The sequence below is a fragment of the Anser anser genome (genome assembly GCF_964211835.1).
Source record: "Anser anser genome assembly, chromosome: 2".
In the NCBI taxonomy this organism is placed as follows: Eukaryota; Metazoa; Chordata; class Aves; order Anseriformes; family Anatidae; genus Anser; species Anser anser.
In genome coordinates, this window is record NC_139721.1 from 126,834,245 (window position 1) to 126,857,312 (window position 23,068).

A 23,068-nucleotide genomic window follows, 5' to 3' on the forward strand; every position below is an offset into this window, starting at 1 on the left:
CTAACACCATACTGTTATCATGCTTACCCTTTGCAGGGTCTCACTTCAATACAAAACCTTTCCCCATGGTACTTTTACAATCACCCTGAATATCTTTCATCCAGAAGGTCAAAGGCAAGACTTTACTCAAGCACTGCTACAGAAGAAACAGCCAGTGGAAGCCACTGAAGGCTCTCTATAGACAAGGCAGTGAGCAGAATTACATGGTAGTTATTACATCCTGGAGAGCACATTAAAAAAGAGTAATGTCCTTCTGATAAGTAAGAGAAACAAGACGATAAGCTGAGTTCATGGCAGTTTAGGAATGTGTTATGACCATTTGAGAAGAAAATATATTGGTGTAGAGAAAAAAAATCACAGTTTTTAATTCTAAACTTAACTCTTAACTGTTCTGACGCCAGAACATGTTATTTTTTAATAATGTTATAATTTTTTTAATAATGTTAATAAAATAATGTTATTTTTTAATCCCCAAAGGAGAAGCAAACAACTGAAGGGACAAGACAACAATCCAACACCCAGAGGGCATTTCTTAAATGCTTCTAACAGCTGTCAATTTTTCATGACCACTACTGATGAAACACTCCATCGTTACATGTACATCCAAACTAGTTGCATGAAAATCAAACTCATACTGAGAAGTATTAACATTTGAGGGGTCTTACTGGTGCCAACGTTGGTTCGGAGAACAGCGTAAGTGCACTTATGTACCACTGAGCCTCAGCTACTAAGCCCCACCCACCTAGATATGAAAATAATGTAAAAACCCAGGACAGTCAGATTTGGAGGGAATTATTACACTTGAACATCACATCAGATTAATAACTGCTCTACTTGTTCCAAACATCAGCTGGCTTAGAGCAACATGCTGTATTTGATGTATTAAAGTAATTACATTTAAAATATACAGTTAGAAAACGTGTTCAAAAACTTGAGCACAGAAGTAGTAATAGTTTTGTTCGTTTGTTTTTCCTGCATTTGGGTTACCCTGAGTGGTCTCTATCTGGGCTCCCTAACACCACAGGTAATTGAGAGCAGACTCAATAAAAAAGTGTTTTCTAATGTCAACATTTCTACCTTAAGCATGGAGTATCACACAAATAAGCAGCAAGGCAACTCAGTTGGGTAGGCTTTGTGGTTTTAAGATTTAGCACCTAGAGCTTTCTGTTCAGCTTTCCGAAGCAGCCATTTACTTACTGCCAACATTTGCTTGCATTTCTTATACTTCTCTGTTTTCTCAGCAATTTCTTTATTCATTTCACGTACTTGCTCCTTTACCATGAATTCCGAAACTACATCAGGTGAAATGGGGCTAACTGTGAACATTGAAGAAAAAAACATGACCATTGATTTTTTGTTCCATAAATAAAGTATGCATCAAAGAGATGATAGGCTAAACTTGACAATGCATCAAGAACAGAGTGCTCCATGTCATCCAATAAATACTTATTCAGAGACAAACACATCAGTAGTCACACGATACTGAAGGATCAGCAGTCGTATCAGCAAGGCAGTGTCCAGCACCCTCTCTCATACTGCAGATGAACATAACTATATACATACATACTGCACAGATCCATGTGAAAAAGTCACCTCTCCCACGAGCTCCCAAGAAAGTAAACACCAGAATACTTTCTTATCAATATTATTCTAGATATTTTATTCTTCTGCAGAATCATGAAATGCCTCAGCAATCTACTTCATCCCATCACTTAACTAGACTTACTGGGATTTTATTTTTTTAGGAAACACTTGTATTTAATTAAGATAGGATGAAACTGACCAGAAATTACCCTAGAGTCTCCACATAGAGAAAGAACGTGTGACCTTGTAAGGCAACAACAAAATTAGTCAACGTTTACTGGCATTTATCGATTTAAATTGAATATTAAACTAGGCTCAGTTATAACCTATTATATGTTTATTTTAGAAGATTAGTTTTGTAAGAACTTAATAGTTCATAAAAATTATAACCTAGTTAATTTTCTAATAAACTACTATTACCTATAAATCACGAGAACAGTCTGTACACTTGACCTTGTCATCAAATAATCAGAACTTTACTGTGGATTTGATTTTACAGCAGAATGCTCCCGTGAATGTTCATTGATGACTGCAAAATTTTCACACGCTACTGTACACAAATTGAGAATTTGGGGAGGAATTTTTTTTTCTTAAACAAACTCTGTTTATTAGCTTGGCTAAACCAGCTGTTAACTATCAAAGAAAAATTACTATTTCAGTCCTACTTGCATTAATATTAATAATATTAACTGAACTGTTTTGAAAAGATGCAATAAAATAACTTATGAATGCTAGTACTTGGAAAAAAATCAGCTTTTTTGATAAAGTCTCATATTTCTAATCAGATTTCTTTACTTCAAAGAAGCTGAACAACTTCACCTAGTTTATACTAGAAAAACTATTAAGGACTACTTCACATAGACAATGCTTTCGGGATGATACAAACATACAAAATTTAAGCTGTTGATACCTGGAGATGCAGACAACTTTTTGTCTGTAACGACGGCAGTAGCTGTCTCAATGTTAGATGCATCTGTCAGTTTCTGTTGACTCCCTGCAATTTTCTTGGTGAAAAGAAATTTTGTTTTGGTATTTTATTAAATGAAAACCAAAGCACAAAGTAACATATTTCTTCCACTATCACCTCCTCCAAAACTGGATGAGGAAGAACTGCTCATGAAAACAGGAGAAAATAATAAATATGTAAACATAACTTATTCTACTAACACTGAAACAGTCTCAGACAATGATTTTTATAATCTTATTTCATAAAGTTCTTTTTTTTTCCTAGAAATAGCAATTTTAAAGCAAATTATTAGAAAATCTTGTTCTCTAGAGAATAAGTTACACTTAAATCCATCAACTTAAATCTAACATTTCATTAGAAAATGTAGTCAGTATTACTAATGAGTACTGGACTTCTGGTGCCCTAAGTCAAAGTAATAATATTTGGTGTTTCTATCAGATCTACAACATAGACAAAGATGTGGAACATTTTTAAGGAAAAGCCACAGTCATTATGATATCACACCTCATTCACCATTGACCTTCTGGATGAGAATCAAACTCTGAAAGTGAATTGTGGATCAAAATTGGGTAGCTTCCCCGTTTGTTCTACAGATCACGGCAATAATAGACTTCTTCCTAAGAAATCACATTTGTGCAACCTGCATTGACATTTTTCCCATTTAAGTCTCTCTGCTAGTCGGTCACAGATTTCCACAGATTTTTGAAGAACTCTGCATTAAAATCAGTTTTTTAAGTTCACTAACACGTTCAGTTACTAGGTGGCGTAAGACTGATGTTATCATTGCAAAATCCTTATTTATTTATTGAACAAAGCTTAAAAGTGCGATCAGAATATAAAATAGATATGGAATACAACTGTATACTATATTGTAGAAACATTCTCCCCACTTTTCCTTAGAGTCTTCCTCTAAGTTCTCCATTTCCACCATGTTTGGGCTGTTGTTTCTTTTTCTATTTTTGGTTGTTTTTTGGAGGTGGTGGTAGGACTGAACTAAAGTAGTAATTATGCATTTTCCCATGTTTTACTTTCAAATTTTTTCCTTAAACAAAGTTATGCTTATAAGTTCATCCAAACATTATTTGCTTTCTATACGCACCAATTGCTACAAATCCTGTGCCTGGATTCAACAGCTATCTAAAATACCCATAGAAATAGTTTGGCTAAACAGAAGAAAACAGTAAACAAAAGATCATTTGCTTAGTGTATGTTCTAACCCTTTTAAAAGAACTTTTTTTTTTCAAAAAGAAATTAACCAGTTGCTGAAAAGCTGCAAAAAGTAATTGCAATTTCTCCGTTCTACTTACTGCCTGTTCTGTGAACTTGTTTACTTGTTTTTGAAGTTTTTGACATTCTTTGAATTTTTCCTTGTAATGGTCAGCAGCCATTTGTAGACGAAGCTTTAGATCTTCAACTTCTCTACGCAGTTCTTGCTCCACTGTGTTTGAAGTTTCCTTTTAAAAAATAAAAACTGTTATCCCTTTTGTTCAAATAGTATTATTCCCTGAAAATCATTTTTTTATTAAAGAAAGCAAAGTAGTCTATGTAAGTACAGAACGCAGCCCTATTTTGTGATAATTTCCCAAATAAGCATATTCTACACTCCAGTGTTAACTAAGCTAACTGACAGATTTTGTGAATACATATAAACTCCAGTAAGAAAAACTAACAATTACCTGTTCATTTTTCAAAGCTGTGATTTTTTTAAGTTCAGCTAAAGCATCAGCTAGCTGCTTTTTCAACTTCTCATTTTCCAGACGTGCACTGTGAAGATCTGCCATTGTCTTATCTCTCACATTTACTGCATCGCTCAACTCTTTTGACATTAGGACAGCTTCTTGTTTGCTAGCCTGAATCTGATCCTCAGCTTTCCTCAGCTGTTCTTTTAAAATACCTGCATCCTCCTGTGAAAGAGAGGAGAGAAAGCATTTATCATTTTTTAATTCAAAGTTTAAATAAAGATTGGTAAAGGGATGAGAAACATTCAACAGAAAAATCAGCTATATCCAGAAGTTTGTGCACTAGTATCATTTTCCCCATTTGCCTTCTTTGCCAACAATAGTATCCATATTTCACTAGGATATAAAGGTCTGTGCGCAATTACCATTTCAAAACATATCTTTAGGCATCATCATTTTACCTATATTGGATTTTTGTTGTAGTTTCAGCTTTAGTTTAAGCTTATTGCAGAACATCTTACCACCACAGAACTACTAACAGGTATATAAATGGCCATCCAGCTTCAAAAACAAAGTTGATCCCAGAGTAAGACACTGCAGGTTACAGCAGAATAGGAGGCCTTACAACGCCTACAAGTGGTTTATGTCAAACAACATAGAACAGAGCATTGGAATGTTTTTCCACACAACTCCATGTCCCAAGATCTTGGATAATAAGCGTTTCAGAAGGAAAGAGAAGAATTAACAGAGAATTAACTGCAGCATGCAGCACTCTAAGGCTCTTGGCATCACTGCAGCTTGATAAAGCAATCCAAGGGCCCACTGACCAAACTGTACTACTGATCTCTCAACACTCAGAAAAGCCCAGAATTATTAAAAATAAATAAATAAATAAATAAATAAATAAATAAAAGCTATTATAAGCCAGTTGCAGCCACTGGGCTTCCTGAAGATATTATGAGCTCATATTCTTGAGTCTAGACATAAATTCTCTAGTCCACTATTTGTTAATTTTTAATAATCACATAGAAGATTGCACAGCAAGTCCAGTGGAATAGTAATACATCCTGTAAACCTTTACAAAGATGGATGAACTAGTAGGTGCTCTAAAGAACTATACCTTAAATATTTTTTTTACAGCACATCCTACATCGGTTACATATTTCAGTAAACATTTTTTTCAGTAAACAATTTCACAGTGTAATGCAAAAATGTTAATGATCCCACCAGAAAAGTTATAAATGCTTCTCAAGATAACCGGATGACATATGTTTGTTTGCTCCAGTACACACACTACATGTTTTTTAATTTTCAAGTAGAATAGTGTAGTAGTTTAACATACTCAGAAACAAAACTGTAGAGCAGTCACATGACAAAAAGAATATAAGTTGTAATTTAAGCAAAACAGTGGGTTCTTTTTGTGCTCTTGCTACTTCCACTCTTAATGGCACTTGTATTTTACATTTCTAACTTTAACGCAATGTCTCTTCTTTCAAAAACTAGATTGCTTTTTCAGTAAGACAACTGACAAGACATACAAGATGGAAATAACGTCAGTGCATCACCTGGATGACCTGACTTTTCCATGCCGGCTCCTAAGACTGTGTCTAAATTAACTCTGGTTTGGATCAAGAGCACATTTCTGAAGCAAAACCCCCAGTCATTCCACCATTACCTATTACACTAGATCACATCACAGAACAGTGTCAGGGCACAGACACTGGGTTCCTTTCAGATGAAATGAAACAGGAAGATAGATGCGCATCAAAAACAAACCTAATGCACTCCCACCACTAGGTATTCTATCCACAGCACCACACTAAAACTAATCTGAAGTACCCTTCCCAGACCACAGACAGCATGGATACCAGTTCTTCAGCACATTCACTACCGTGTTGCACCACACTACTTGCTAACCATAATCCTATCACATTTTATAGCAAAAGTCACCTCCTCTTTAGTAGTCCTACCGACACTCATACTGCTGACTTGTCAGTTGGTTTAGTCCATGTGGCATCTTATCCCTCCTCAGGTTTTACATCATTGTATCTTGACAGTACCTAACAAGTCCCTCAGTACATCTTCTGAATTCTCCTCTTTTTTCCCTCCATAATCCTCTGCATTCTCAACACGGCTGCATTCTTTTCTCTATCCTTCAGTTTCTTTCCTCTTTCATGAAGCTATAAGCAACTCAGTAAAAGTGGTGCACTCATCTGAACTCACAAACTACTTTTTCCACACAGAGTTCACCTCAAAGCTTTTCATGTGAGACACCTCAAGAAGCTCAGAGTGAGCAAAACGAAACTGAATTTACTTTCTCCTTCTTTATTTTCTGCATCTGCTGAGAACACCACAATCCTCCTGGCTCTCAACCTATACATAGGAAATATCAATTCTTCCTTTCTCTTGTAAAGCACGTACTACCTTGGATATATTTATTTTAAAGTAGGCCAATTATATTAGCAATGCTTACCTTATTTGATGAGGAGAGCAAAAAAGCTTTCTTCATATTTTCTTTTTCAGCTATAAATAGCTGTAATCTGCCAACCTCCTCTTTATAATACGATATCATGTTTTCTTTGTTTGCATCCAAATTCTTAAACGTCTGGATCTCTTTTACTAGTTTGGTGTTTTCTATTTCTGTATTCTTCAAGTGTATCTGTAATGATGCTAAAAAATGTCAAACTCTTCTTCCACATTAAAAAAAACTGCTGTTTATCTGTCCATTTAAGTGTTTGCTAAATTCTAGCTCATCTCTGAGACAGATTAGGACAGGAAAAGAAAAAAAAAGTAAACATTTTATAATATCACTGCCCTCACAGCAGAAGATTTCTGGTTGGAATCCTTTCAGCTTGATTTCAGCTCTAACAACAGCTCCTCCACTCTACAGGTTGAAAGTAAGCTCCCATTTTCTATACAAAACACACTAAGCTTTTCAAAACTAACTCTTCTCTTCACAAATGCAGGAAAACGAAACACAAGCAAGAAAATGACTTAAAGAAAGCTACAGAGAAATTAATCTTCTGGTAGGATCTACTTGAAGTTGTCTATGCAAACAGGACTATACCACCAATATCCAGTTACCAAGACAGCAAACTACTTTAACAACCCTAAAGCTGTTTTTAAGATGTCACCGAGTCTATCGTATAATGCCTAAAAAACGGTAATTGTTGTATTCAAATGTTGTTCAAAGACTACAAGATGTGAGTTGCTTATTTACAGCCAAATTCCATGCTTGCAAAAAACATTTTGTAATTTTAAGATGACTTCTGGTATAAATCTAATGTTGCCTGCCACATACAAGATGTTTTCCTATGAACGTAAATAATCTTTTAAACGCTTCTGATTTGTTTTACACAACCCAAGGATTTCCTTATTACAGTAAGTAAACCAGAAACAGGATTTTTTTCTTTAAAAGAAGGAGTACAAAAACTAACAGTTATCATCTCAACAAAAGTTAGGGGGTGACACTGCTAAAGCCTGATCAGCTTCTCTACCTACTTTCCTAAGCAAATGGACACATCAAATTAAGCAGGGTAGTACAGCAAGCTCCCATAAAAATTAAACATACATGTTTGCTGTAAGGATGGTTCCAGCTGCCAACGTAACTCAGAACTTCTGGCTAGTTAAGTTCAAGACTATTCACAAGCCTTTTTTTTGTTTATTTTAAATACAGATGTTTCTCAATACCACCAAAAGAAATCATTTATGCTAGTAAAAAATCAATGCAACACAACTCCTGCTACACTTTCTCAAAGTTACTCAAAGGAGTCAAGAATACTGATCTACAAAACATACTCTTGGGAGGGAACTTGAAAGAGTAAAAAGTAATTTACTTTTTCATAGGTACGTTAAGATAACCAATTACTGGATGATGCACTGTATATACATAAAGAACCTACGAATTTTAGGTTACTGTGCCTGCATTTCAACAAACTGGTGGTACATTCTCCTTAAGAAACCTTTTTACATGATGGGACGATTTCAAATGCCACTTTCCTCATTCATTCTTATATAAAACTTCTGTAACTCTTAAAAATCTATTCACAGAAATGCCCCTCTTCACTTATTCCTTAATAGATTCCATTTATTAAATCTCTCTGTAAAACATTACCACCTTTATTTCAAATCACTTCATTTCAGTGTACACAGGTACAAGGAATAAAGTTACCTTATAAAGTTCTTTTTCATCCTTTTCTGTCTTTAACACACATTCAAGTTGCTCCTTCTCAAGCATCACTTTCTTTAGTTTGTCCTTCATACTAAGGAATAAACAGATTAATATTACAGAATTATTAATGCAGAAAAATCATACATATATTAAAAAATGATAGTTTAAAAAACACATATGCAATGAAACTGTAAAATAAGGAAGGTAAGGGTTAAAATGACTAAATACCTGTCTAACTCTGTTTCTTTCGCAATGGCTTTTTGAGTAACAGTCATGATGTCTTCTTCAAGCTGGAGAACTTTTGAAGCAGCCTCTTCATGCTTCTTCTTCAAATCATCATTTTCAGTTTTAAGAGTTTCTGATGCTTGAATATTAGCCTTTAAAAATAATCGCAAATATTCCATTTAATAATGCACATCTCCAGAACTACAAAATGCTATCTGAATTAATGTTCAAATATATAAATACTGTTAATTTCTAGGTTATATGCAAAAATATGTATATGTGCCTTCTATATATTTTATTTCTAATAAAGGAATATTTCACAAACTTTCCACTATTTACTTCAAGTTTTTTAAGTTTTCTACATAAAACAGTATGTGTATTGTTTCTATAAACATTCAATAATACCTATTAATTTACTATTAGGAAAAAAAAGATCAAAATTCACATTCCAAATTACATTTAGCATTCTCAATCATCCACTAATGCAATAAGCAATGCAGCATTCATATATGAACTTGAACATTCTGCTTAAACATTGTCACATTTATACAACTAAAATATTTTAAATGATTTAAAGCTTTCTTAAAATGTACAATATTTGAAATTACTCAGTGTTTTTACTTTAGAGCACATATAAAGCTACAACGTAAGACGGGTGGTCATTAGATTTCTCCTCTTCTGTAAACTGTATGACAGGCCCATTTTGAACCTCCTACCTGGTACCTGGTAAATTCACTGTGCTTATTAAATAAAATCAATGAGTCAATGAGGAGTTTGTTTCAGTGCAAGCATTCAGTTATGCAGAGACTATTGGAAGAGAGGCTGGAAAGCTGTCCGTGAGAAAAGGACCTGGGGGTACTGGTCAATAGCCAAGGTGACCAAGAAGGCCAAAAGCATCCTGGTTTGTATCAGAAATAGTGTGGCCAGCAGGACCAGGGATTCAAGCAAGCCACAGCAAAGACAACTGCAAGCAGAAGGAGAAAAAATAGAAGCAATGATACTCCTGACGTTGAGTAGTTATGATGCTACATTCTACCAGCTAGCCCATTTGGAAGGCCTCACAGAAAGCTCATGGAGGACCATGAAACAACTGCAGGATTCAAGTCGTAGAGATTGGAAGCTGAGGCAGAGGATGATAACAACACCCAGAACAGATTCCTTTGTAACACTGACAGACGCAAGATGAGAAGTCACTGCAAGTACAGCGTGCGTTCGTTATTCTAATTACAGTAATGTCTATACCATCCAAGGTAGCACACAGTTAAAAGTTGTCTTCACCACAGTAAAATGACCATTTAAAAACAGGCCATCTTAACCCAGGAAAACATGATTTTTAATATAATGCTATTTTCCTGAGAAAATAAATCAGTAACACTAAATACATTACCATTTCTGTTATCAAAACTCAATAAAGCTCAGCTAAATATCCCCGTGGCAGTGATATGAATCAAAATGTAAACAAGGTCAAGACAGACTGACCAACACGACTGACTACAGCGTGACTTACAATGTTTGTGCAGATACTAAGGTACAAATTGTCTTTTCACTCTGCATTTGGAAGATTAAAGCACTAGTTCATCTGTTCATCATTTTTAAACAAAACTTAATGCCCTGAAACAACAAAACTGTACTGTTACATCATGAGAAACACATCAAGCAGAGTTCATGGAGAACCCCTACTGGCCAGATTCCACTTAACTAACAATGTTTTAAGTACAATAAAATATAATGAGGACTGTTTTTACTCATTAATTGTCAAAAATACGCTGTTTGCAAGTGTAATTAAGCCCTGCTTTTACAAGCAACTAAACAGAGGTTTGGGCATTATGATTTGGGGACGGGGGGGAGTGAATTGTGAGGGTGGCAAATGTAACTGATGTCTCAAATACTTCCTGAACCCTAAACAGGCACCTAAAGTAGATTTTAATTTTTGTTACAGATACTATTAAAAAGGAAGAGGACCAATCCATTCCAACTATTTGAACTCTAATTGGCTTTATTATATGCCTTAATAGAATAAAGTATTTAGAAAAGGGATCATGAATGCACTGTTTGTTGAAAACAGTATTAAAGACAAGACCAAGAACTCCTGTAAGGCTTTTATTTTTGAAGAGCTATCAGTTCCCTGCAAACAAAAGTGCACATACTTTGGTGTAATGAAGGCAGGATATTTTAATTAAAGTCGGTATTCCAAGTAAAACTCGCTATATAACCAGCAGCAACAACACACATTACAACTGCTTGTCCTTCTCTAGCGCAGTGGAGACTAATTACCTGCCCCTGTTTTGAAAGTCTAGTATAGTAAAAAGCCTATTTCAATGCATATCTGTTTTCTCTAAACACCACTTCGGCATAACTGTAACTGCTGTAACCCAACTGCCTTCAAAAGAATTTAATCTGATACATTATATACACAAACTGTACAAACAGTTCAAACAGGCTGCCAAAGGTAACATATATTAAAAGGAATTAATAGCCTGAAAAAATACACTCCACAAACAGCATTACAATTGATGCTGCTTTGCTAGTTATTCTAAAGGGACATGGTATTAAAATGTAAAAGTTCCATACTTAACAGATTCTCACCTAATAAACTTGTTTAGATACAACTAAAGCCTACAGTTTTGAAAGAAGAAAGGATTAATTTTTAGAGACGACTTGTTATTTTACAGAATTCTTAGCAATTCCATTTAGATGCTGCAGTCCCACTCCCATACGCTCTGGTTACAGTGGTTTCAGAGCCTATAAAATTTAAAATGAGTACTCTTAGACTATTTTACAGGTAAAGGTCAGCTGTGTTTTAGGCGGAGTCTCAAGTGGAAGAATATAATAAACGTATCAACACGTACAACCACTACTACCAAGATGATAATTAAATTGCTGCTTAATTAATTTCTCTTACTTTATCTGAAATGTCTACAAATATATCTTTCCTTCCACTGTCTTAACAAATAAAAACAAAGCAAAAGCATGGATCGTTTTAATGAATTGGTTTAAAAGCACGTGACAGTTTCAAGATTATTTTTACATTGGATCTTATCTTTAATTCAATTTAGAAATGCACCCCCTCCTCCAAAAGAGTTGCAACAGTATTACAGGTGGAGGGGAAAAGCAAATTGCATCACAAAGGGCAGAATAAGAAGCCAGAAGTTACTTAAGTCAGCTTCACTGCTGCAAAACAAAAGCAATCAAAACAAAAACTCCTGTAATTACTCAGAGTCTTACTAATGAAATGCAACAAAGAAAAGGTAGCTGTCAAGTGGATTTGTTTTCCCAGAATCAAAATCCTACACTGAAAGTCTGATGTACCACCCTCAGACAGGGAAGGGAAATAAAGATGGGACACCAATTTATTTTTTTTTATTGCTATTCTAAAGTGGCAAAAGACTTAAAACTGATTATTGTAAATTGAATTTTTTTGTAATCACATGAAAAACTGCCCCCCGGTCCAAAAAATGACATTATAGATAACACCATTTACTTATTTACACTTTATTACAAAAGGATGCTAAAAGAACAGTGATTTTACATCATCTACAAATTCCAAATTATACACCAGTGGCTTTAGATTTGTGTATCCTGATAAATACAGGTAACACCCCTACCCACTTTTTAAACGCTGTTCTATACCAAAAAGTGTCACCTTTGAGTAACAGCTAGTATCTGCAACCTGTATTTCACTTTTTACAGAATTCATCCATTATGAAAGAAGAATGAAAGGCTAAAAGTGACCTATGAAACTCTCAAACTAAAGAGGTCAATTCACCAAATGCAAGACGATTTCAAAAAATAATAATAATAAAAATAAAAACTGCCATCACTTTTCAAGTTTCAGCTGGATTGATTTATTTGGATGTAACTTAATGTCAGGGGAACCATTACCCTTCATATCCCATCGAGAATTTAGGGGATCTAGATTAATTATCTGCAGGAGCCTTTTGTTTATCCCCCTGACATCATAGGAGCTCCAACAGAATTGTGTAAAACACTTGGCTGACATCATGCCCTGTTTAAGGGACCTCTGAGGACAAGAGATGAACACAACGCAGTACCATTGCAGCCACTGCAAAGCTGTCTGAGCATTCTCATGACACAAGGCCCAAATGTTCTGAAAGGAAACCTCAAATTGTGTTTCCTTTCCAAAATAAAATTTAATAATCCAGCAAAGTAAAACAGGAAACCAATCCCAAACATACTCACTGATTTTTAAGTTTTTATCTTCATCGCTATGATGTGCCACAGAAATACCGCACTAAACACTGAAGTCTTTCTAATCCAAAATCTAATGCATCACGGTATGAATTTAAATCACCAGTGATTTAAAATTAGCATTATTGAACAGAATAAAAACTCCCTCTCTCTCTCCAAAACTAAGGCCTAACTTGGTAAAAGTTCATCTAAGTAACATCAGTCATACCATTACTTTCAGGAAGACTACAGACATACAAATTTTTGCAGGAGGCAGCCACAGTGTTTACACATGCTGACTATGATTCTGCAGCATGCGCTTACATTTCAGAATGTTAGATTCTTAACATTTCCTATAATTTCACTTTAAACTGCAAAAAAATCACTCTCACAAATACATATTTTGAATTAAAGTACAGGGAGAATGCCTATCTAAAACATCTAAGAGCATCTCCAATCATCCAGTAAAATAAATGTAAATTAATCACTTTAGGACATATTCATACACAGAACAATCACTGAAACATTAAAACAGGGTTTGCTCTTTACCGAATGTTTACAGCACCCATCGGTCCTATAACTGCTGGTTCCAACCCAAACATTTCTGAATGTTTACTTTGTATCTTTAAGTTATTATTTTACATGATGGGGTTTTGTTTTGTTTTTCAAACAATGCATTTCCCTGACTCTTAGCTTTTTGAACATGCAGCATAAACAAACAAAAACAACATAGCTTGATTTAAAGGGCCACAGAAAAAATGCTCAATTCATTTACTTTTATGAACTGGGCACTTGTACTGCAGACACGCTGCACGGCAGCTTTATATCACTGTCTAACCAGAGAAACTCTCTTTATAAAATGGCATCAGAAGCCAACTCAAACAAATCCCTGATATTTGAACAAAACTCTTCCATGTATAAAGCTACTATGCAGGAAAAATGCCTTAATAGAATCCGGATTTGGATGGATATCCCATTAAAACTACCTATCAAATAGATGAATTATCCCAGTTTTGAGAAGTTAAATGGTGAAATAAACTTTCAAAAGCTGATGAAAGAACAAGTTTATCAAGTCAGTAAGTTCACTTCTGCTTCACTTTATGCCAGCGTCATAATGGAAACGCTTTTCAAATATACCCAGGGTCAAACAACGTGCAGGTTAATTCATAAATCTGTTGCTTCTGACTGAAGTTAAACCTTTGAGAACCCCACTGCCACAGAAATACGACTTGTCACCACTCTAACATTATAGAAATCAGTTCAGAAGTGCTCTTTTCCCACTAGAGGGAGACAAATGACTGCAAAAGGATCAGATGTGCAAGCTGTGCTCTCTCTACAAAAATGTATAAAACCCGTGTGTACAAATCTGAACAGTTGTACAGCGTCAGACAAGCAAATGCATGAGTGATACAATGGCTACTGTACATTCCCCCCCCTTCAAGAAAGTAATATTAAACCTTGAGGGAGCAGACAAGGGCAGTGCTGCCAGAGAACACAAAAAAAAAAGCATTGTTTTTATTTACACAGGTATATTTTTTTATATCAATAGTATATAAGATATATAGGAGAAATATCTGTATTGCTATTTTATTTGTATTGCTTTTTTAATATATAAAAATGCAATCAATTTTTGATTCAATGTCCTTCAATTTTCTTGAAAGTAAAATATTTTCAGGTAAAAGCAGCTTAGCAATGCAGCTCTCACACCAGGGTGTGTACCAGTAAACAAGTGATCTCAGTAGGAAACCAAAGGAAAACTTTAAATGTTAAAAGCAACCTGGAAGAGTTCTGGTGACCATGCATCATGTGTCTTCTCAAGTAAAATGATGGTAGTGAGTTATTGCATCATTTTAATAGTGTTGTATTACTACAGTTGCAAGCTATATATGCAGTATGATTCTACATTTAAAAAAAAAGTTATCAGAGAACATCACCCTTGTAAAAATATTACTTCGTTTTATTCCCCAGATGGCATGAAATTAAGCATAGGAGTGGTTTAACTGGCATGAAAACAGGCTGCAGAAGGATAGCATGTATTTCTGTAACAGGACGTATAACAGCCCTTTTCAAGAGACTAAAAAAGAATGTGCATGTTGGGGGGCAGGAGACGGTAGGAACTGGAAGCGTGAACTGGAAAGAATCACTTTCCCCCAAAACTGATCTTGTTGAAACAAGTACATACTGCACCTGCTAAAAGGCTCTGAGATGAAAGAGAAGGAAGAGATTAACCGAACGGAGTTAAGATTGAATTTGCAGACTGAAGTTCTACAGTAGCTGAGGGGAAGCTGAGGGGCTGAGGGGAAGGTTGGCCAAGGGGCCCACAGTGGCAATTACAAGACACAAAGCTGTACTGGTTTGGGCTGGGATAGAAATACTTTTCTTCCTAGTGGTTTGTATGATGCTGTGTTTTGGATTTGTGATGAAAACAGTGTTGACAACACACTGATCATTTAGTTATTGCTGACCAGTGCTTACACAGTAACAAGGCCTTTTGCTACTCACACTGCCCTGCCAGCAAGCAGGCTGGGGATCCACAAGAAGCTGGGAGGGGACACAGCCAGGACAGCTGACCTGGACTGACCAAACTGACCATGCCATATGACAGCATGCTCAGCAATTAGAAAATAAAATAAAATGTGGGTGGCAGGGGGGAGTCTGCCAGGGCTGCAGTTGCTCAGAAACTGTCTGGGCATCAGTCAACTGGTGGTGAACAATTGTGTTGTCCATCACTTGTTTTTTCTTGGTTTTGTTTTTCTTTTGTTTCCTTGTTGTTTTGTTTTGTTTTTTGTTGGTTTTTTTTGTTGGTTTTTTTTACTTATTAGACTGGCTATATCTCACCCCATGAGTCTTCTAACTTACCCTTCTGATTCTCTTCCCCCGTCCCGCTCGAGGGGGAGGTGGGAGAGTGGCTGGGTAGTGCTCAGCTGCCTACCACGGTTAAACCACAGTAGCACTGCGTACTAATCTAGTCTGCCAAAGTATTGTATAAAATCCATCCTGCTTTGTGCACTTGTGATCCACTAATGGAAAATAAAAATATGCATGTTTCAAGTGGAGACCTGATGAAGTTTTTCAAACTTCACTCCATATACCGTGGAATACAAACATGCATCAAGCCATCTCCTTTTCTTTATGAAGGGCAACAGATAATTTCAGTAGACAAAACTGCTGAAAGAACTGATTGTCTATCCACTCGCAGCACAGAGCTAGGAATTCTGCATGAAAAGCAACAGTGGGGCTGAAGCATATGCTCCCTGTGAGCACAAACACCGGCTAGCACAAAGCTGTGCGTCTTGCAGATATTCTTCTTCTGTGATGGTGGTGACAACAAACTGAGAAAACTAGGTCTGTGGAACCACTGTGTTGAATACCAGAAAAAAAAATAGTTTTGTTTTGGTTTTTAACTCCAATGTGATAATAAGATGTAAACCCTAAAATAAAAGCCTTTAGAAATAAGAGGGGAATTGGAGTACTGTAATATGCAGGACTTGAATGAGAAGCAATTTTTCAACAACTCAAATAACACAATCACTTTATGCCTTCAATTCATTTATTCTGCCCATTTTTGGTAGGAAATGAGATAGAAATCTTGTAAAAAGGCAACAAAAGCCTGTATGTCCTGAACAGCAAGAACACTGTTAGCAAACCAAAATCTATAGTTTGTTGTGACCTTTACAGTTACCTGTCAGGAGTGATACACAGGGACTCACCTGTTCCTGAAACTCAAGAAAGCAAATCTTTGCATCGCTTACAAGCATGCATACTGCCCAATATTCAAACTGTGCGGAATACTGACTGTATTACACCTGAACAGATTTATCTTGGTATATACTTTGTTCCGAAAAGATTGAATCTAACTTTAGTTTGTTTCTTCCTAATATTTGCCCCAAAGAGCCTCTAAAAGCACTACTTCAAAGCATCCCAACCAGTCGAAAAGCAGACACAGAAGACAACACCCTAGTGCCCAGAACTCCGTGACAGTAACTACGTAGAGAAGAGAGCAAATGATTAAGAGTGGGAGGGAAACATTAATTTGGATACAGCTGTGACATAGTCCAACAACTACCTTGTCTGTATTAGGAAATCAATGTTTCTACGGACATTTCTCAACGGTCCCAAATACCCCTGAGCTATTTGTGAAGACTGAAAAAAGTCAGTACTAAAAGGATGAAAGTATCTTAAACGCATATGAAAAAATATAAATACAAAGGAGATGTTAAGAAAACTATGTTTTAACAAACTGCAATAGGACAAGGAATCTCAGTTCTAAACTAAAACAAGGTAGATTTAGATTAGATATAAAGAAGAAATTATTTACTACGAAGGTGGTGAGACAACTGGAACAGGCTACCCAGAAAAGTTGAATGGGGCTTTTGAGCAAGTCTAGTAGAAGATGTCCCTGTCTGCATCGGGTGGACTGCAATTAGGTAATCTTTAACAGTCCTTTCCAATATCAAACATTCTGTGATTCTATGGTAAAAAATACAGGGTGGCTTAATAATACACATCAAACGACAAGGATACTAGGTCAGGTATCCACACTATTTGCTCTGAGGAAATTAAGGTTTTTTGTTTGTTTTTTAGAAAAGAGGAAAACAGATCAACAAGTATGTTATATAAAGGGGTTCATGATTATTTGTATCAGAATTTAAATGGCAATATATGTATAACAGTTAACAACACAACAGCAGAATAAAGAGCTCTGCACTCACTTTGAATCAATTGTGTACATCTATACAGACTTTTCGACTTGTAAATAATTGTTTTTCTTTAACTTAATGTGCTCTGAAGTACATTGAAAGTTGTTTGTTGTTATTTTACTTAACAGAACTCTAAATAATTAAACCTTTACCTGAATAACATTTTAACAAATAAATTTTTAATTAATTTTTTTTAAAAAAAAATAGTTTTTTAAAAAAAATAAATAGATTAAAAAGTGGAGTTGATGAATTTAAGATTTTTGTGTGTCAAAGGTTTAGAGCATTATTAAAAATCCACCTGCATGTGACTTGCACCAGAGGACTAGGAGTAAAAGGAGAAAAAGAACCCACAGAATCACTTTGTTAAAGCAGTCATTCTGTAACTTAAAAGCGATACCAAACAACAACAACAAAAAAACAATTCAAACCAAAATTACCTACTTCATACTAAGCACAGGTGAAGACTCCGCTGTTACATAAAATATAACTGTATTTTGATTACTTAACATTTTAAGGTTATCCCTTGTGGCCTTACAAACAAGATTTGAATTAATAGACTGTTTAGGTTTATTGCCAATAACAATTATTCACATCACATGAAGCTGACTAGATTAGCTGACTTTATTTATTTTCAACAAACCAGAAGGAAAATAAAACCTAGCTATTGTAATTGAAATGAGTGCCGCATAACTGCTGCTCAGGAATCTTTAAATCAATCTATTAACCTACTGTACAATGCTCACGGCAAAGATAAATCATATAACCTGTTGGCCTGCTTCTGTATTTCAAGTACTGGGGTAGGGATGTAAGGAGAGCAAGAAAGAAGGAAAGTCATCTTTAGGCTTGGAAGGGTTAGAGAAAAAGCTGCATATAAAGTACTCTTTATTAAATTTTCTGATGATGAAAAAGTTAAATTAATGCATCTGATTTTGAAGATGCAAGCTTAATTTTCAGAAGTAACACTGGATTTATGTTCTGTTAATGTATGTAAGCATTTATTATATACATATTATAATATACATATAAACGAATGCAAGTTTCAGCTCAGCAGAAACTCTTTTAAAAATGAAAAACAGAAAACATAAAAGTAGTAAAATAAGAAAATGCCAAAGACTTGAGAGACAAAGTAAGTACCCGGGTTAGGAAACTGCTATAGTATTCCAGATAGATGAAGTGTTTGATCAACTATTGTCTAACTACCCTTGCTAGACAGCTATTGAAGTCCCATTTGACAAATTGTTCTAAAAACGCATTCTAGAGCTAATGTGGATCACAACTGACAATCTTTCAAGCTATTTTTAAATAAGAACTTCAAATAATAATGAAAGATTTCTATATAGCTTATACAAATTTATCCATCAAGCTTCCAATTCTGTAGATACATGAAATGTGTACTTTTAGGTATTTAATTCTAGTCTTGTTAAACTGGTCCTCCCATGTGCTTGAAATTAAAGTAATTCTTTTATATGAAAGATTTTACACTTTTTTTCCCCTAAAATAGATCTTATCATTGACTTTTTCCTTACCTAATGTTATAGCCCATTTAATTATGACTGTTGAAAAGTAGACTATGAAATTTCAACAGTTTCAAATTCCTTCAACAAATTCCTTTCTACCAAAGGTGTATCGTGCAGAACTGTTGACATATACATACTAGTACTTAGAAATAGCCTATTAACTGCTGTCCACAGCTAAATTATATAGGCTTCATTACTCCAAATTTGTCCATGTCACCACCTCCCTCCCACATGTTTTTAATCTTCTCCTAAAAGGTTGTTTTTGTTGTTTTTTTTAAAGCATCAGCTGAAAATATATATTAAGTCCAACTTTTGTGTGCCTTTTTTATAATACTGCATTTCCTTACTATTTGTAGAACTCCAAAGTAAGCTTGCTTTGTTTCAGGCTAGATTTATATTTCCGCTATCAATTAAGACTGTAACTTAATTTTTAGGTTTGTTCTTTTCCCTTTCAAAATCATTAGACCTTTCTGAAATCTTTAAGGGAAGCCATAGTTAACTTTTCACTCTTAGTATGTTCTGACAGTAGCACTCTTAAGTCTTGATCTTTTTTTTTTTTTTAATACCAACCTTTTTTTTTCTTTTTTGCTTTATTACCATTTACAATACCCTGTGTTATGTGTAATTATTCCTTAACAGGCATTATTTGAAAAGCCATCCTCCATTTTAAACTAACATAAGCGAACTTTCAACTATCAACTACTTTTCCACTATGAATTTCACAATTAAATGTCAAACATCTGGTAACAGTTGCCATCGATTATCTTACCAAGCCTGGTACCAAAAGCCTTAAATATTTTAACAATTTTACGACATAAAAGGAATAGTGGCAGGAGGTTAATAGGAACTGACCTATTCTAGTGTAAATGTCTATCTAACTGCTGAGAGGTTTTGATAGCTGATTTTCACCCAGTTTAACTGGTTCTTGAAAAAGAAGGATTACAGACATTATGAGTCAGCTTTAATCAGTAAAACAACTAACCTTTTGCTCTGTTTGCAGTTGGTCACATCTCTGCTTTTCATGGTTAAGTTCTTTTTCCAGTCTTTCAACTTGATCTCTGAGTTGTGTTGTTTCCTTCTCCAGAACAGAAGTTACCTTTAATAGCTCTTCTTTTTCTTTTACTATTTTTTCAATTTTAAACTGTAAAAAAAAACAAAACCATTTTTTCTTGGCATCTTTTCTCTCCTTGATTTCTATCCAATAAGTGGACAAATTACTCCAATGTTTGAGCAGAATCACAAAACACATGCCTTCTGGCCAGGTGATTTTACGGTTTTGTCCTTCTTCACAAATTCCTGAAGTTTCACTACTCTTACTACATTACCGTTACATTATAGTACTACATTACGATTAGAGAGCACATTTTGTATCATGTTTATTTCTGCTCGTTCTTCCTCCTTAAGTGAAGTGTTTTTACTGTTCCCAAGTGACAGCAACTATGGAAAAGCTAATTAACATGACAGCTTGGTGACGAAATGGCCACTGAGTGTACGCATGCACACACACACCCACACACTAGAACAATGTTGAAGAAATTTAAAAAATATACAAACATTGCCAGAAGTAAGGACTGGTACAGAAATCAAGATAATCACAGAAGTTTGAAAAATCCTTTTTCTTCAATTTTAGTAGTAGGGGTACATACCCTAAGACTTTAAATGCAAAAACATCCCAGCTGTACCTCTGTACTGCATCTCTCATCCTAAATTTTGAAAGCTATAAATCAAGTATGTGTGCTACTTGTGGACAACTAAAAGCATATCAGTTCCTTTTTTCCTTACAATGAGTACCCTTTCACACAAAGGGTATTCATTGTAAGGAATCTTCCCCCTCTGCCCCCAACCCACCTAAGTTGGAGGGTGCAGACGGCAGAGATGGACAACTAGCTACCCTTACGATTTCCCAGTTTATACCAAGTGTTATGCCATACCTGTAGCCAGTTTAAATATTTATTCATTTGATCTGCAAATGTTCTGAACTCCAATCAAAAACTGAAAATCAAGCCAGAAATATCCATTATATATACACATAATGTAGGTTTTTTTCCTGGCTTGTTCTTGAATATTATATTCTATGCATTTATGTGTGTGTGTACATATGTACATATAAAAACTAAGTGCAAAGATTGATAACATTTTAAGAATTTTTGAATCAAACCTCAAGAAGTCCAGCTTTTGTGGTCACCACTAACATATCAGAGTTTCCTTCATCCTCCATGGTGAGCAATTCTTCAACAGGAGAAGAGGTACGAAACTGGAAAGGTGTGCTTGCTCCGCGTATTTCTCCTTTATGAGTAACGTAACAGAACTGGTAGAATTCTCCATCATCATTTGGTAGGTAATATCCTATCAAAATAAATTCGTACTTGAAGAAACATTCTGCACTAACAAATCTATTATGCAATTCTCCACATGGAAATACATTATCAGAACATCTTAGACTTACGATTTTCACCCTCATTATTTCAGTAGGGCACAGGCAACGATCACAGCAATACAAAGGAAAAGTCACCCTTTTCAGTAATTTCAATTCCCCCCCAAACTTCTCCTTTTTTTTTTTTTTGTTTGTTTGTTTTAGACACGGAAGCTTAGGACAGTAAGTAACAACACTATAGCACTATATATATGCATCACCTTACATACGTTAGGTAATAGCTGATGAATATATTCTTATTGAATACAAAGATCATTGGCAACAAGATGCCCTGAAGATCTAAACATGGAACAGGACTACATTATTACTTAACTGCTGTACAATGAGAGAACAAAGAGTAAGCGACTTTGGGGGTGGGAATACCTCTACAGCCAAAGACAAGAGACAGAGTAACATGCTATATGATGTTATATTTGTGGATGTTAAGCAACCATTTTCAGAACTAATGAGATTTTTACTTTTATTAGTAAATCCAAGAAATCAGGCCTCACCAAATTTAATGGTAAGAAAACTTCTGAAGTTTTATGCAGAATACTTAATTGTCAGACACTTTAGCTAGCTTAAGTATGACACCAGCATAATAAATCCTCACCTAGCAGGTGATGTCACCCACTTCTGTCCGTATCTCACCACAATTTAATCTGCTCCCTTTCTAACTTCCTCATCTTTAAATTGCATTCACCAACTGAAAGTCCAGTACTTCCAGAAACAGATTCTGAATGCCACAAGAATTTTGTCATGAGTACTTTTTTCTAACACCGCCCCTCACACTTTTTCCATCAGCTTGCTTAAAATCCTCTTACCTCCCTCTTTATCACAGATGAGAAAGATACAAAAAAATGCATGAGAAGTGAGCATAATATGTATTTCTGAAGTCATTTTTCAGCACCGCCCAAAAAAAAAAGCTAAATATTCCAAAAATCTTCTCTGGATTAAAAAAAAAAAAAAAAAAAAGAACAAAGTATTTGATAAAATTCTAACAGCAGCTAAGGTAAGTAAATGAAAGAAAGTTAGAAACTTAATTCATGCGCCTTCTCAGATACTGCTTCAGTTCTGACTGAACTATAACATTAAAATCCCTATTTCAATCACTATGTTGCTTTGGGGGGAATTTTTTTGTTTGTTTTGTGTTGCTGCTGTTTTTTAAACTCTCATTCCAGACTACTGGAGGACTTCTTCAAGTAGTCTTAGCTGCTTTTACTAAAAATGGTAAAACTCATTACATCTGCTATACAGACAACATTCATATTGCGTGCTTTGTATTTCCATCAGTCTTGTACTTCAGTAACTATAGCTCAGGGAGTAGTATCTTACTGTTTTTTCACTTGCAAGTTCGAACACGTGTAGATCTTCTAACATCCATAACATCCTTTTGCAAGAAATTCTGCATCTGACTGTGTACCATCTCTATCTCTGTTATGAATCTGTCACTGGTAGTTTACACTGATGGCCCCTGCTTCTTTCAATGTGAACAATGGATAATCAACTCGTTCCACGGGTAGCTGGTTTTACAAACATCTGTTTTTTTCTAATATTTAATTCCCTTTCCCAGGCTGAAAAACCTGGCAGAAGAAAGTACTGAAGGTCATCTAGTCCAATCTCC

The 23,068-nt window shown here is 35.2% G+C and overlaps 1 protein-coding gene across 4 annotated transcripts in view; it reads right to left on the bottom strand.

Annotated features, from left to right (window-relative positions):
- TAX1BP1 (Tax1 binding protein 1) overlaps positions 1-23,068 on the bottom strand; it is a 57,163-nt gene that overhangs the window by 16,635 nt on the left and 17,460 nt on the right. Inside the window, exons 4-12 of one of the 4 annotated variants that reach the window (XM_083823208.1) lie at positions 21,190-21,377; positions 20,014-20,172; positions 8,630-8,778; positions 8,402-8,492; positions 6,704-6,889; positions 4,228-4,455; positions 3,859-4,005; positions 2,495-2,588; positions 1,198-1,316 (exon numbers count right to left, since the gene is read on the bottom strand). In XM_083823208.1, the coding sequence (XP_083679334.1) occupies positions 1,198-1,316; positions 2,495-2,588; positions 3,859-4,005; positions 4,228-4,455; positions 6,704-6,889; positions 8,402-8,492; positions 8,630-8,778; positions 20,014-20,172; positions 21,190-21,377 (1,361 nt within the window). The remainder of the gene's footprint in view (positions 1-1,197; positions 1,317-2,494; positions 2,589-3,858; positions 4,006-4,227; positions 4,456-6,703; positions 6,890-8,401; positions 8,493-8,629; positions 8,779-20,013; positions 20,173-21,189; positions 21,378-23,068) is intronic. The other 3 variants (XM_083823209.1, XM_083823210.1, XM_083823211.1) reach the window with 3 other exon arrangements.